Source organism: Phaseolus vulgaris, chromosome 1, assembly GCF_051622355.1.
Source record: "Phaseolus vulgaris cultivar YP4 chromosome 1, ASM5162235v1, whole genome shotgun sequence".
Taxonomy (NCBI): Eukaryota; Viridiplantae; Streptophyta; class Magnoliopsida; order Fabales; family Fabaceae; genus Phaseolus; species Phaseolus vulgaris.
Genome location: NC_143498.1, coordinates 42,332,871 through 42,348,081, shown reverse-complemented (window position 1 = coordinate 42,348,081; position 15,211 = coordinate 42,332,871). Strand labels below are relative to the sequence as shown.

General features: G+C 30.7%; 2 protein-coding genes across 2 annotated transcripts; both read right to left on the bottom strand.

Moving 5' to 3' along the window:
• Window positions 1-1,854: 1,854 nt before the first annotated feature.
• LOC137814136 (nudix hydrolase 23, chloroplastic) lies at window positions 1,855-6,385 on the bottom strand. Its single transcript, XM_068616712.2, has 8 exons — window positions 5,799-6,385; window positions 5,530-5,661; window positions 3,891-3,967; window positions 3,571-3,706; window positions 3,339-3,479; window positions 3,184-3,242; window positions 2,533-2,607; window positions 1,855-2,194 (listed from the first exon to the last, which is right to left on the bottom strand). Exons 1-7 carry the CDS (start codon window positions 5,997-5,999, stop codon window positions 2,547-2,549), a joined length of 807 nt encoding a protein of 268 aa, XP_068472813.1. The 5' UTR covers window positions 6,000-6,385; the 3' UTR covers window positions 1,855-2,194; window positions 2,533-2,546.
• Window positions 6,386-6,680: 295 nt separating this feature from the next.
• Window positions 6,681-9,957, bottom strand: LOC137814135 (uncharacterized). The gene is made up of 6 exons (XM_068616711.2): window positions 9,634-9,957; window positions 9,263-9,358; window positions 7,927-8,062; window positions 7,301-7,589; window positions 7,151-7,205; window positions 6,681-7,015 (listed from the first exon to the last, which is right to left on the bottom strand). Exons 1-6 carry the CDS (start codon window positions 9,748-9,750, stop codon window positions 6,941-6,943), a joined length of 768 nt encoding a protein of 255 aa, XP_068472812.1. The 5' UTR covers window positions 9,751-9,957; the 3' UTR covers window positions 6,681-6,940.
• Between the last annotated feature and the right edge of the window lie 5,254 nt (window positions 9,958-15,211).

The following is a 15,211-nucleotide window of genomic DNA, read 5'->3' as shown; positions in this document are numbered from 1 at the left end:
AACTAAGACTGAAGCAGACACCTTGTATCGACGTGGACCAACATTACTCAGTCCCCAATATCCATACAGGCGAATCGGCGATCAGTGGCACCGCCGAAGCCGAAATCGCCGTTGATGGATGTGAGAGACTCTCTGGCTTCCTCCATCTAGAAACCGGAAAATATCGACGGAGGAGAAAAAAAAAACAATGGAATTTGGTTAGGGATTTGAAGTTTAGGTTTGAAGAAGGATTGTAATATAGCTGCGAAGGGAAAACAACCAGATTTTGTTCTGTTACTCAAATTGAAACTTCCTTGTTCCAGGAAATGCCGCGATTGAAGTCAAAGTAAACTGTATTTTTTTTTTTAATATTAGAAAAAAGTTAGTAAGCTACCTCGCATTGTATTTACTATTCACTTCATATTTAGTTCAATAACTCATCTAATGTGGACACAGACTAAGATCAGGATAGAACTATTTAACTACTAAAGTATTTTTCTTAGTATTAAAAAAGTCACTTAATTAAATTTTAATTTTTTACTACCTCTACTTCTTTCATGATTACTTAGCAAACCAATAATCATTAGAGTAGATGGTATGAAATTGTTATCTCTCTATTGGTTGTTGAAATTACCATATTCTCTTTCTCTAAAATTACCATAAACTCTTCTTCTGAAGCATCTTCTGCTAATTATCACGACCTGTCTACACTTTGATTATATTATATTATGTTCATTGAAATTGACTTGACTCTTTATCGTTTCTTTATTTATCTTTTATGCTTTCTCTAACATTCTTCAATGTTTCCATGTAATTGTGATACTAACATAATGTTTGTGTTGTGGCAATATACTATTGTAGTCACTGATCATATTTGATTGAAAAAGTTGGTAAAATTTTCTCCATCACCTTGTTGTCAAAAATATCTTCTCCTTACATTCTCATTCTATTTACGAGGACAATAATATAAGTAAAATAGTAACATTTTTTAAGTTGAATGTCTCACATTTGTCATAATCTCTTTGTTAGAGATTGCAATTTCGATTTTTGCGTCTTCTCTACTACTTCGTATAATAACTTTAAAGTGTATCACACATTTTGGTAGTTGTGTAATTTGCACAATTTTATCATAAATATATCTTGTTGTCAAATAATTATTTCTTTTAATTTCTTTATTAGCTTTATCCGGTAAACCTAAAACTCTAAACATTGATAGCTTTTAAATGGGTAGTCATTAACAACTACCAATAATTATAGATTCCCATGTAATTTGAGACTAATCATATAATATTGTAATTAATTGTCATATCTTACTCTCTTATAATATTTTTTGAGTTATAAGAACTCTTTTTGTTCCTCGCTTACAATATAGTATTTTTTATGTACTTACACTATCTTGGACTCACAATAACAATATGCAAAATTAATAAATAAAAATATATGATAAAATTACCATATAAACTTCGTGATTATATATGTAAGGAAAGCAACCTGGAATGCCTTCAAAGCATAATACTTCATAAACTTGATTTAATTCTATCAACAAGTAATAATAAAAATAATAATTAAGAAATGCTTTCGCCGTATTGTTCCATGATGTTAGTATTGTATGACAAATCTATAAAAAAACGCCTGAGTATTTTTCTACCTATATTTCTTACAAAAAGGGTAATGGTCTCATTTCATCCCTTAATTACAAGTATTTATATACTTTCACCCCAGTAATATTTTTCTCGTACTTTTTATACAATTAAATAAAAAAATATTTTTCTTTCTAGAGTTCTAAGATGGTACCATTGTCTTGATCATAACATATTGCATCGTACATGTTAACAAAAGTGCCATAAAGAGTGCCTGATTTAGAAAAGGGGGGCATTTTCAAAAATAATTTGATTAATCTCGATGAATGTTTATGATTACAATTCCAAAGCAGATAGCAAAACAAGTGTTATTCTTTCTTCTGCAATGGCAACTGCCCTAGCAATTTGATATGGTAGGTCCAAAAGAGCAGTTGGGATTGGCAGGCAATGATGCACATTGGTGTAACATGTCAACTGGAATGGAAACACTGCTAGTCTACCTCGTTAAAATGTCGAGTTTAAGCTTGTGACAATGGTGAATTCAAGTCAACAGTCGGAAGTTCTTGCAGAAGACGTGCAATCTTCTCACTAGAGAATTTTTTTTCCTTTCACTAACAATCTTCTGATATACATTACTGTAACAAGTGAAATGTCAAGAAACCATGATCATAGATATTGTTGGCAAATCAGTATGGAAAATAAATAAGAATGATGTTGTTGTATCTTCCTACAACTTGCTCTTAATAATCCTCTTAAATTAAATACACAAAAAGAATTTATAAAAAAATAAATGCATTTAATATCTTCAAAATAAAAATATATAAAAGGGATCAATGTTACTCTTTATAATTTTGATGCAATGCGGGGGTGTCTTTTATGAGGTGATAATTGAAAACTAAACGCATGTGATGATGATACCTAGTTCATTCTGTTCGTTATTTTTTTCCCCTCACATATGAGATATGTGGCTTACCTTCTTATCATAACTCATGACTGCATGTGATGATCCAGTGTATAGGCACGAATATCAGAAGGACTTGTACCCGGCCTAACAACAAGCATCAGAATAATATTATACAGCGTGAAAGGTCTAAGAAACCAAGTATCAGAAATATTACGAAACACCCGTTGTTTTCATCAGTTTGCGTTTGCAAAAAACATACTGAAGGTGCAAACTCACAAAGTGTTACCCTTTTTGTCCTAGTCAAACTATGCAAATGGTAAGACAGCTAATTAAATCAACAGTATGAGCTTTTTACAAAAAAAAAAGTTAAGTATTACTAATGCAGTCTCATCATGATTTCTATTCATTCTTAAGCATAACTTCCAACAAAAAAAATCTTTTTATTGAATTGTTAACCAGCACTTATAATAATAGTTGGCAAGATCTCAACTTATCTATCATGCATTTTGCTAACTTGTCCCAGGACAGACTGGACCTGAACAGCCATTAAACTAGTAACCAAATCAAGCAAACTAAATGAGATGAATGTGATCAACCCAGTTAACAGATTTCTGTCTTGACCGAAAGTACAATGAATTTCCCATACAAAATAGTTTCCTGCCCTCAAACCAGACAATGCATTAGATTTAGAAGAATAATCCGGAGTTGGGAAGAAAATACCTTTTGTTGATGGTTCCATAATGGAATTTGAGTTTTCCAGTCTTAATATCCTCAACATACTGTGACCATGAGAAATAACACAAGTTATACAAATGAGTAGGTGACATAATAAAACCTAAAGTCAGCAAGTTGAAACGTCTGATTCTGAATCATACCAAACTTAAGGTAACCACCATTGATGAAAAGGATAGAGAATTAAAAGGTATATCGTCAATTGGAAAAAGTTGGCATGCTGATGATTCCGGACCAGGTGAAAAATGCGGCTTCTTCAGCTTTGCCAAGAATATCAAATAAATCTGCCCCAAACATTCCATAATCATGATCAAAATTCTCTAACTAGTCAAGGAAATAAACAAAAAAGAAATAGAATAATAAGAAATTTCTCACTTGGCCGATTAAAGGAATATCCAGTTGGGCAAATGGAGAAATTACTTCTACATCTGCATTTGCTTCCTCCCTTGTTTCTCTTATGGCACCATCCACAGCCGACTCTCCAATTTCTAAATAACCAGCAGGAAGTGTCCTTGTTGAACCAACATACGAAATTAACATAGCTCATTGATGATAAGAGATACAGTATTTATAATATAAAAAAAATTAGTAGTAACAGCATCATTGTTTTAAAAGTAGTTCTGGGAACAGGAAGGTAACATGCACATAGATAGAAGCAACAAAAATAGGCAGTATAACACAAAAACCATTCCTACCAAAGGCCATGAGATGGTTGAATATTCCTCTTGCAAAGGAGCACCTTGTTATCATGTTCAACGAGGCAGCCAACTACCTACTTTGCCAACCAAAATCATGTCATGTTTAGAAGAAAGTAAATAATCATGTATCAACTGATGGAGTGAAAGAAGAGCTATTACAAACAAAATAAATCATCAATTCAATGTTGAAGTCTACTACCCTCTCTCCTAAGTGATTACTGGCTTTAGTAGTTTAAGGACTACTTAGGACAGAGGATAATAGTTCGAGGACGAAATTGGTGGTTTATTCTACAACGACCCGTATAATTCTTTTCCAGTCAAAGGTTAGAGAATCTCAAAAACACAGCAAGGAGATATAACTTTTTTTTAAAATTAACAACACAAAATTAGTATAAAAATAATATAAAAACATAAATCTTAAATCAAAAGAGAGATTTCGTGTCTTAGAAGTTATCATGAGTCATTGTAGACATAAAGAAATATTATCATTTTATCTAATTATAGTGGAATTATAAACATTAAAAGAGGTAAAAAAATTATAAAATGCGGAAGGAGTTTATGAAGAGTCCAACATGAATACAAATCCAATACAAGTACAGCTACCATTTTAAATTAACCGTGCTTCCTTTCAGATAACATATCTAAAAACATATGATACTCATCCAAATACTTATTTGTTATACATTTTCATTAACTATTTTGTGAAAAGCAAAACTACTTAAAGAATGAGAGCTATGACCATACCATTTTAAATCATGTTATATGCAGATACCTTAACCTCCATATCTATTTCAGCATCAAATTCATGCATCGCATACCATTTTGTTTAAAAAAAAATAGGAAACCTTGATCCTAAAGATGTTACAATTAACCTGTTTACTCAGATAAGTGAATAATGTGGGAAAAAGTTAATATCACACTTCCTTTCTCTCAAATCTCTACTCATAATGCATCTTAAAACTCAAGGAAAAGTAATAAGAACATTTAATTTAACAAGAAACAACAATTTCCTGTGCACTGTATTCTGTACCATAAAAATCCTTCAGATTAAACTTTAGGTATCCACACATAACTCTGCTGTTCTCCAGTTACTTACAACTAAAGCCACAAACAAGGTCCTCAAGAAAACTTTAATGAACAGAAATAACTATTCTTCCATAAATACAAAAAAATATTACAAAAGAGAAAGAAAAAAAATCATTTTTAATCCAAAGAGTACTAATCCAAATTTAAGGGTGAACAGAAACCACAAAATCAACTGCCCAGATAATTCGTATGACAAATAAAAGAATAAGTAAAACCAATTTCATGGTACAGAAATAAGTTATACACTACCTGCAGTACTGTCATGTTGCAAGTCACACACAGCTAAGACTCCATTTAGAAACAGTATCACAGAAACACTGATTTTGTAAATCAATTCATTCACATTTAAAAAGATTTACTTCAAACATACTAGAATACCCGCCATTACTTTACCAACAACAACAAAATCTTATCTCACTAAGGGAATTCTAATCTACTGAACGTATGCACGACATCATTCGGTTACGTTAAATACATATATACGCGTTATTACTTCACAAGCACTAAATCAAATAAACCAGAAGCTACAGAGATATTTCTAGACAGTCACCATCTTCGGATTTTGATACGCAATCTTCCCACAAACCGTACATATAGCTCTCAACTTTTCTTCCCCTTCAGGAATATCATGCTTCGTAGAACCACCACACCACTGACAGAACTTCATGTTTCGAACATTTCCCTACAGTGTCACGATCAACAACATTCCAGCGAACCATTAAAATCCACAATTGCAAGATTCTAACGTTGCATCATCAACAACAATAGACATATATCATATTAAAAAATTAACATTAGAAACGCGGGAAGATAACTCACGGCAGAAGGAAGCGGTGTCGAGGAAGCGTGAAATGGCGCGAATCGAACCCTACGAACGATGGTTTTGGTGGGAAGCAGTTTGGAATAAGGATTAGGGTGTGGAATTGGGGAAAATGAGAAGGATGAGAATGTGCGGGGTTTCTGGATCCATCGTTGACTTACCAATCCACATATCTGAATCTGGATTCCTTTCACCATCATTTTTGTTATTCAGTTTCGAATTGGAACACACGCAATTATACGCAACCAAAACCCTTTCAGTTTTCAATGTTCGCTTTTAAAATTCAAATCACCCAATTTAACGAACAGAACAAACCACTCTCCTCCCCCCTTTACTTAATCCAAAATCTTCAAACGATAAGACCTAAATCCCCTTACTTCAAAAATAAACTCTTACTGTTTTGAATTTTCGAAAAACATTTTATTATAAATAAATAAAAACATCATCAGGTACACAAATGGTTGGATGATTATGATACATCATTCTATGCATGAAAACTGGCAGATTCATACGCACACTTCTTTCTCTTATTTTACATTTTTTCCAATTCTAATCTACCTATTTGAGATTTTAGGGAAACTGTGATACAATATATATATATATATATTTGAGCAGAAGTAAGAAATTTAATAAATATATTTTATCTTGTCCTGAAAATAGAAATACTACATAATTCTTGAAATAATTAAATCTATTTTATATTAAACACCACACTCACTCTCGTTAATAATACTTTTCCTTTTAGATTGTTTATTTTTCTTTTTTCAATTTACATTTAAACTTATTTAGTTTATAGGTACTCCTACTCAACTCAAATGTTGCAAAAAATGCAACTCCAAGAGGAGATTCTGGATATCATCAGCCGCGACAATAAATGGTAATTTTGAACAATAGGAGATTCTTAACATCAGCTGAGACAATAGATGGTAAACAATGGTACATTTGACCTATCAAAAAATGGTACATTTGTAATTGTAAAATAGCATGCACGATATTTGCATGATCATCTAATAAAATTATTTAAAACTACAAAATACAGTGAAAGCAGGATTGCTGTGTTAAATAATATAGCATGGTCAATCATCTAGTTTGATCTGGCTGGAGAATTCTACAAAAGGATTAGCATGAGCCTGAAGGATCCTCAATCCAAGGCCAGCTTATCACATAAAGATTGATAAGCTGCACTGCAAAGCTTGAACTTCTCTTCTGCTATAGCCTATCAAGTATCAATGTACAGAATAAAAAATTAAAAGAATTAGGAAGCTGTGCAAACTAATGATAGAAACTCGTGAACATCGAATAGAACAAAAAAGGAGGAGGAATATAATCGGTGATTAGAGCAAGGCAGCACCTTGCAAGAGCCTTGATGACGATCTGGATGCCATTTTAGAGCACAGGCCCGGTACCTGATGATATAAAAAGGTTAAGAATATCGTAGTATAGAACTATGAATTCCTAAAATTTTGATGAAGACGAGGTTACAGAAGAAGCAAGAACTCACGCATTTTTTACATCTTCAAGTTTCAGAGGACCAGAAGCAGTCAATCCAAGGACTAATCTATCCGGACCTAAATCTAAGTCAGAACTATCTGACTCAGATGAAGAGTCATAATCATTTTCACTTTGATGTCTCCAATTCCATGATTTCCCAAAATTAGAAAAACGTCCAGACCTCCCCCACTGAGAATTTTCCTCATTGATGAAGGACCAATAGAAGAATCTATTCCCACCAAAGGCAGAACGGAAAATGGTTTCGACTTCAAAATCATCTTCACAAAACAAAGGATCTCCTGAAAGAAATAAAGTTTGTTACAAACATACCTTTAATACATTTGACTCCAGAGTAGACTTCATAAGTATCTAAAAGCTTCTATGTTTGGTTGAAAATAATAAAAACAATGTAGAAATTAAACTGATTTCATAAAGCTTATGATGCAAGTTGAAATCAAATCCTATTCATGATCTCCGCAAGTTGAAATCTCTCAATCCTAAATGAGTAAACAAGAAGTTTCCAGCAATATTAAGTTGGATGATCTCTTACGGATACAACCACCAGTAAAGAGAGGTAGTACTACAAGACACATGTAATGTATTCTGTTACAGCACAGGTATTTCAAGCATCCTTACTTCTGTACCGATGATTTGATCCTTGCTTGCCATTCCTGTACCTCCCAGAGCCCCCATCAAAATATTGTTTTTTATGAAACCGTGAGGTATCTTGACTTGATGGCATCTCGTCCTGATCAATACCTTGCTTCCAGCTCTAAACCATCAGAAAAAGAGCAACCATAAGCTTCAAAACATATTTAGCACAAACAAAATCACGGAAGAGAAGGGGTTGAGTTTGCTTCTTAGTTAAGTGGTTAAATTTTATTTATTAATTTATTTTACATTAAAACTGAACCCATCCTTTCCAATCTCATGAACACCATATACGGGCGGCAGTATATATTGAGGGTCATTTTAGTATCAGAGAAAGAGGAATAAATATAGATCATACAATTGTACATGAACAGTCAAGACTAAAGGCAATTCAAAGATGCATGGCCACATAATAACAACACTTTTATGTTCTGATATTCAATATTCATGATCGCATACAAAAGACCTTCTAACTTGATGTGTGTTTGTGTACGTGCTATATATATATATGAAAGCTTCTCAGTTGAATATCAACAATCAAATACAGTCAACCTAATCTATGTCATGGGTTCTCCAAATGTTGCACCTCCCAAGTCACACGATTCAAAAAAAAAACAGGTAATAACATGAATGGGTATAATGTCAATCTTTGGCAGTGACATTGATGCATTTTACATTAAGTTTGATGGGGAAGAGTGGGTTTAGATAAGCCAAATAGATGGCTCTGATGCCTCAATTCTCAATCTGATAGGGGTCATCAATTACATGGTTTCTTAGTCCATCAGAAAGAAAGAAGGACCAGCGCTTTCATAATTGCTGGATGTATTGGCAAGAGGCCATTGATGATGTTAACCTTCAATATTGTTATCCTTAAATTGCAGGTCACAAGCTCACAGTATATTTATGGACCCAGATAGTCAATGCGAGCCCATAAATATCCTCATTTTATTTAACATGTGTCACCAGATTATACATAGAAATCTCATCCTGACAATTCACAATATAGTTTGTCCAGGACCATCTTGCTCAAACAGAACACAAATATTTAACCTATCTAGACAGATTGTAGCAGGTCCTAAATGCTAAATACAAGGCTGTTCATCACTGATCCTACATACTTCTTCCAAATAAACCAGTGAAGCATAGAAAATATATAAAGGAGAAATAAAAAGATTGTAACAACCGGAAAGAAACCAAGAAAAAAAAACCACAGAACTACCTCATTAAGCAACACTATATTAGACTATAACTGAACACGAACCAGGCTAAAAATACAAGAAACTGCACATGCCCAAACATACACACATATGAAACAACGAACCTGAAACAGGGATTCTGCATAATCATTGATACTGTTCATTACTCTATGTTTTGCTTGCATCCGTTTAAACCTTCTGGACTTATGGTTGTTGCCTCTCTGCAATTAAAAAGTTCTCAGCCCAACAAAACATATCAACAACACTTTCTACACAACCAAACGACATTGAAACTCTCATTAATTAGTTCAAAAAAAAAATAACATTGTTGGGTCACAAACAGTTCCCAAATACAAAAATCAGAAGGAAACACGGAAAATTGACGCGGTGAGGCCCACTATCAAAAGAGAGAATGGTTTCCAATCTAATAATTGTTGAATGAAACGAAAAGTAGTGAAATGACAACATAAAGCATAGGGAATTGAGAGAAACTAACGGGTTCCCAAAAATTGCGGCGTTTACGTTGCAATGGAGGGGTTGAATGGAAGAGTGCGGCCCTGAGAGAGGAATGGAGATTATTGCTGGCTGAAGCTTTGAAGATGGTGCTGTTCATTTTCTCTGCAATTCGACTCCTTCGTTTTGCCCCACTTCGATTGATCGATGGAACTTGTTTAAGCGGAAACGAAAATTGGAATCATCCTAAGTTAGACCTAACCAGAATCGGAATGGCCTTAACTCACCACAAACTATTTTAAAATGGTGGTTTATTATGCAAAAAAATTGAGCTTTCCATCACTTTATTCTCATGTAATACTTCACTAATGAATAATCTTTAGAGCATATATATATATATATGAAAAATAAATTATTTTAATCATTATTATTAGAAAGTATTCTCAACTATAAATTTGATTTATTTTTATGAATTTCTTGAAAAAATATTTTCAAATTATTAAAAATTGATTTTTAATATTTATATTTATGTGTTCGTGAATTTTCTTATTCAATACTAGTTTAAAAATATATTATATGAAATTGTATATTAAATTAATAATTTTTGCATTAGTTTTATCATCATTATGCATACCTTTCAATTGGGTTGGGTCAAGTCCTTTATGTTCAAAGAAACATTATTTATAGCTTTTTCTGGGCAAATATATAAATAGTGAGGTTTTGTTTTGATTAGTATTAGTCAAGTAGAGAAACTTTGGATTTTTTGACGTGCTGTGTAGGTGGAATATATATGATTCCTTACTCCTTAATTTACTATTATAATTAATAAGAATAAACTCATGCTTATTTTTGTTATATCTTTCACCTTCAAACACACATCCTAGTCAATCGCATTGAAATACAATTACATTATTTTTACTTAATTCAATAAAAAAAAAGTATTCTATCAAATAGAATAAGTTTATTTGTTATTTAAATATTTTATTAATATATCTATAATTACATTTTTTATTTTAAAAATATTAATTATTTATTTTGTAGGATTTAAATCCTTCACGATTTTTCCATTTTATTGTTATTTTTCAAATTTGTATTTAATTTAAATATTTTGAAATAAAAATAGCTTTAGTTTTATGTATATGATGCTTGGATTTATTGTTGGATTATTTATTATGTTACTAGTGGAGGTATTTATAGAGATAACAAATATTGTATTTATGAGTTTTTTATATGTTTATTTTTAGTGTGAGAATACCATTGAATTTTGTTTTAAGTTTGAAACTTTTTTGTTTGAATAATCATATTCATGACCCTTTCATTTTAGTTATCACATATTCATAATTTTAATTCATTTCTCTTAATATTTTATAAGACAATTTCAAGAACTTGCTATGAAATGTTACTAGAACAAGTTGTTTTGTTATTTAAATTTTTTATTAATATATCTACAGTTATATTTTTACATTTCTAAAATATTAGCTGTTTATTTTATTTATTTGATAGGATTAAAATCCTTCACTATACTACCATCTTATTGTTAAATTCTAAATATTTATTTAATTTAAATATTATGAAATAAAAATAGGTCTAATTTGATTTTATGGTGGATTTATTGTTGTATATTTATCATGTTACTTGTGGAGGTATTTATAAATATAATATTTATGAGATGTTTTATATGTTGAATTTGTTTAAGTTTCCAACCTTTCTTTGTTTGATTTAATCATATTCATAATATTTTCATCTTAGTTATGATAGACATATTCACAGTCTTAATTATTTTCTCTTGATATTTAAAAATAAAACTGAAGAAAATGTCAGTCATGTGGATGGAGAAAAAAAATTCAAAAACACTTGTGTCATTGGTTAAGGACCTTGAATTTATATTAAGAACAAAACTAGCCCGACAAAAAAATATAGAGAGAAACATCTTTTTTCAAAAATAGTAAAGAGTGTAAAAAAAGTAAATGATTTAGACTTTTTGAAAAGAATAACTAGTATTATTCAAAAGAGAGAGAAAAAAATTAATATTAAAAAATAATTAAATAACAATTAATTTTAGAAAAAAAAATTATCACTATATTTTTAAGTTAAATATTATTTTATAAGTTAAAAAATTGTTAATGTCTAAAGTAATTTAATTATCTAATATAATTTATATTATTAATAAAATTTTATAAAGTTGTTTATAAATTTATATCTAATGAATTAAATATCAAGTTTTGGTTACTAAATATTTTATATTACAAATTAGTTACTATAAAAATTAATTTAAAATATAAATTAATTAATAATTAAAATTTTGATAATTAATATTGAATATTAATTTAAAATTTTATATTAATGATATAAATTATTTTAGATATCAACAATTTTTTAATTTATAAAATAATATTTAACTTAATTAATTCTTTTTTGTTTTTAGAATTAATTATTATTTAGTATTTTTCTGTAATATTCAACTTTAAAATGAATTATAATCTTAAAATCAATTAATTAAAACTCAAGAACTTGTTATAGAAATTTAACAAGATTAAATGAATCAAGATGTTGAAAAATCTAACTATTTAAGTATTGTTTATTTTATTTATTTATGTGGGATTTAAATTCTTCACGAGCCATTTTATTGTTATTTTTCAATTTTATTATTTAATTTAAATATTTCGAAATAAAAATTAGTATAATTTAATGTATTTGATGTTTGGATTTATTGTTGGATATTTATCATATTACTTGTAAGTATTTATAAAAACAACAAAGATTATATTTATGAGTTTTCATATGTTTACTTTTAGTATGAGAACACCATTGATTTTATTTTAAGTTTGTAACCTTTATTTATTTATTTGACCTAATCATAATCATAACATTTTCATAATCATAACATTTTCATCTTAAATATAACATACTCATAATTTCTAATAAAAAGGTATTTTTGGTATAAATTAATACTAATGACAGCTAATTTATTATTATTATTACATGTATTGAGAAATAATTTATACATATATTTTAAATTCTTACTATAATTTGTTATTATCATTATTATTAGTAATAATTCTTTTTTCATAACAAATACTAAAAAAATAAATAACTTAATAAAATAAAACAAAATTTAAAAACTCAAGTATCACTAAAATTAAAAATTCTTTCAAGTAACGGTAAAATCCACTCAGACATTCTAATAAAATTACATTTTTTGAATATTTATTTTCATTTCCATTTTAAATAATTAAATAATTTATTTATTATATTTTAAATAAATATGTCAAATGTAGAATTTAATTGATCTACAAATTTTTTTAAATAAAAGTTTTCATGTTAGGTATCACTATGCCACTTAAGATCTCAGCTAGGCTGACACCTCAAGTAACAACAATCATTTACCATCACATGAAAAGAATATTATTAAACAAAAGAAAAAAAAATACAAAAATACGGGGACTAGACCAAAACTCATATGTTAACAAAAACGATACATAGGTAGACTATACCTATTCATAAATAATTCTAAGAACAGACAAGGTGGAAGCCTATTATACCAAAGAAAAGGTTCTCTGTGAAAAAATCCTAAATTAGCCAACTTATCAGCACACGCATTTCTTTCACGAAAAATATGAGTGACTGTAAACCTAATTTTCCCACAGTAATTAAGACAAGCATTTCATCGATTACGAAGCATCCAAGGAACATTTGTCCTAGCAGTAAACGCAGCACAAATCAAAGCAGAATCACATTCTAGCCAGACATTAGTAAGCCCCATCTTTTGAGCTTCCTCCATAGCATGTATAACCTCATAAAACTCAGCAACCAGAGCAGTCTGAACTTCAAGAAACGCAGAAAAAGCTCCAATAAATTCCCTCATACTTCCACGAAAAATACCTCCGCAAGTAGCAAGACCAGGATATCCCCTAGCAGCCCCATCAGTGTGTGTTAATTTTTACCCAGCCTGGTGAAGGAAACTCTCATCTAACAGGAAGAGGACGTAGAACTTTACCAGTACGAGTGTTAATACCAACAAACTTTAGCACATTGAAATCAAACATATCATTCTTCATTGAAGCTTTACACGAATTACCCACTAGACAAGTTAAGTCTTTAATAACCAAAATAGCCATAGAAACCTCAATCTTATCCTGAAAACGAACATAATTCCTCATACGCCATATCATCCAAATAGAAAAAGTTATCACAGCTAGCTTAATTAATTTAACCAACGAACTACCATCACTCTTAATAAAAGAAAGAAGATCATCCTTATTAGAGAAATGATAAGTAGGAAAAATGTGTTGAACCCAACTTCAAATACGCAAAGCATTAGCACATTCAAAAAAATAAATGTTGAATAGATTCCTCGTGCTTTTCACAAAGCGTACACATAGAACAAATATGCAAACCTTTATTTAGAATATGCTGATATGTAGGAAGCCGCCCATGAAAAACTTTCCAAAGGACAAGAGTTTTGGAAGGCGGAATATATGAAGACCAAATAAATTTACCCCAACCACTGGAAACCCCTGGATCCAAGAAAAAAGTCCTAGCTGATTTAAGAGTGAGACGACCAGACTCATCTAGAATCCAATTAGGAATATCCTGTACCGCCCTAACCATGATATGACTAAAAAGATGAGGCATCTGCTGTAAAGACAATGGAATATTCCAATCACTACCTGTCCAAAACTGAGAGACTGTATCCGGAATACTAGCACCATCAGATAATCCTGCAATATTTGTTAAAGAAGTAGTGGCACACCATTTATCATTCCAAAAATTAATAAGAGAACCTGTACCAACAGTCCAAGAAGTATAATCAAGTATAGTAGAATAAAACTGCTTAATTCCAGGTCAAAGAGATGACGATCTATAAACCATTCGAAACTCATATTTTGATTTAAGGACCCTAGCTTTCAATAGCAGAGACCAAGGCTTGTTGCTATAAGCAAAGTTCCAAGCAAGCTTAAGAAGATATGCATTATTTTCATGGTGAAGGTTAATAATTTTCAAACCTCCATTCTCAAGGGGAGAACAAATCGTATCCCAATTAACAGTAGCTATACCTTTTTTCAGAATATCACCAGTCCAGATAAAATTTCGACACCACTATTCAACTTGCTTAAGAAGAGAAACAGGCCATTTATACAAATTAAAACTATAAGCTAGAAGACCCGTAATCACCGTATTGACCAACTGAACTCGACCCATCATGCTAAGAGATTTACCTTTCCAAGAAGCTAGCTTCAATTTGACTTTATCAGCCAAAGGTTGAAGAAAATGACCCCTTGGAGCACCAACAAAGATAGGCACTCCTAAATAAGTGAAAGGCAAACAACCATGACTACTACAAGAAGGAATACGCTGAATTTTGGTGACAAATCTTGTAGAATTATCCATGGTGAAAAAACTACTCTTAGAATTATTAACATATTGACCAGAGAAATCATCATATGTTTTAAGAAAATTTCTCAAATTTCTAAGAGACTTAGTATCCACCCTACAGAAAATAAAAATGTCATCCGCATATAAAATATGAGAGGGAGTGAGAAAACCTTGTGGACTAGCCATATGTAGAATCTTCTTATCATTCACAAGCTTTGAGAGACCTCTACTAAGAACTTCCTCTG